This window comes from Seriola lalandi, unplaced genomic scaffold, assembly GCF_002814215.2.
Source record: "Seriola lalandi dorsalis isolate HSWRI2012SDOR001 ecotype SW California unplaced genomic scaffold, Sedor1 jcf7180002052029, whole genome shotgun sequence".
Taxonomy (NCBI): domain Eukaryota; kingdom Metazoa; phylum Chordata; class Actinopteri; order Carangiformes; family Carangidae; genus Seriola; species Seriola lalandi.
This window is the reverse complement of record NW_019522582.1, coordinates 1-1050: the sequence shown is the minus strand read 5'-3', so window position 1 is coordinate 1050 and position 1050 is coordinate 1. Positions and strand designations below refer to the sequence as shown.

Below are 1050 nucleotides of genomic sequence, written 5' to 3'. Positions count from 1 at the left end.
AAATTGAATAAATTACTATAATTGGATGCACAAACTCTTGCACATGCCACAATTACTGTTTATTTTTTTAAATGTAAAAGAATGAACATTAAATGAAAGACTCAGTTTTATTTGTCTGTTTCCTGCCAGGATTGTATTTACTTCTTTTCACATTAAAAATTACAATTAATTGCCCAAACTTTTGCTTACTACAGTATGAGTTAGGGTTATTTTTGGTTTTGCTAAAATCAGTGAGTTGAAATTTTCTTTCGCATAATCACATGATTCCAACCTAATTTAAAACAATACAGCTTAACGAGCTTTATTTACATGTTAACAGATCATGGAAAACGCTGAGATCAACAACATCATCAAAATCGTTGGCCTCCAGTACAAGAAGAGCTACGATGACGCGGAGTCACTGAGGAGCCTGCGGTACGGCAGGATCATGATCATGACTGATCAGGTGACCGGCCTCGTGGACACGCACTCGCAGCTGTGGCGTTAGCGTTAGCGTTAGCCGTTCAGCCTCTTGTGTCGTTCTAACACGTCTTCTCTCGTCTCCAGGATCAAGACGGTTCTCGTGGACACGCACTCGCAGCTGTGGCGTTAGCGTTAGCGTTAGCCGTTCAGCCTCTTGTGTCGTTCTAACACGTCTTCTCTCGTCTCCAGGATCAAGACGGTTCCCATATTAAAGGTCTGCTCATCAACTTCTTCCACCACAACTGGCCCTCCCTTCTGAAACACACATTCCTGGAGGAGTTCATCACACCTATTGTCAAAGTAAGAGAGAGAGACACACACACACGTGCTAAACATTACCATTCCACCTGATAACAAGCATCACTAATATGCAAAACAAGCAGGTAATATTCACCCATGTGACATCGACTGTAGTGAATCTGTTCATTATTTCAAATATGATGCAACTTGCACCTGCTGTAGGTGACGGAGGGACTATTTTTTTTGCCTCTGCGCTGCTCTTTTTAAATTACGATTTGCATAGGAAAGATTTTTCAACCTTGGAAGAAAAGATTACCGAGACTTGCAATGGAAATGGTTTGATCTCAT

At 41.1% G+C, this 1050-nt stretch overlaps 1 protein-coding gene across 1 annotated transcript; it reads left to right on the top strand.

Moving 5' to 3' along the window:
* Positions 1–322: 322 nt before the first annotated feature.
* Positions 323–762, top strand: LOC111649811 (DNA topoisomerase 2-beta-like; the record flags this gene model as incomplete). Its single annotated transcript, XM_023399503.1, has 2 exons — positions 323–445; positions 652–762. Coding segments are annotated over exons 1-2 (234 nt in total), but the record flags the coding sequence as incomplete, so codon positions are not given.
* Between the last annotated feature and the right edge of the window lie 288 nt (positions 763–1050).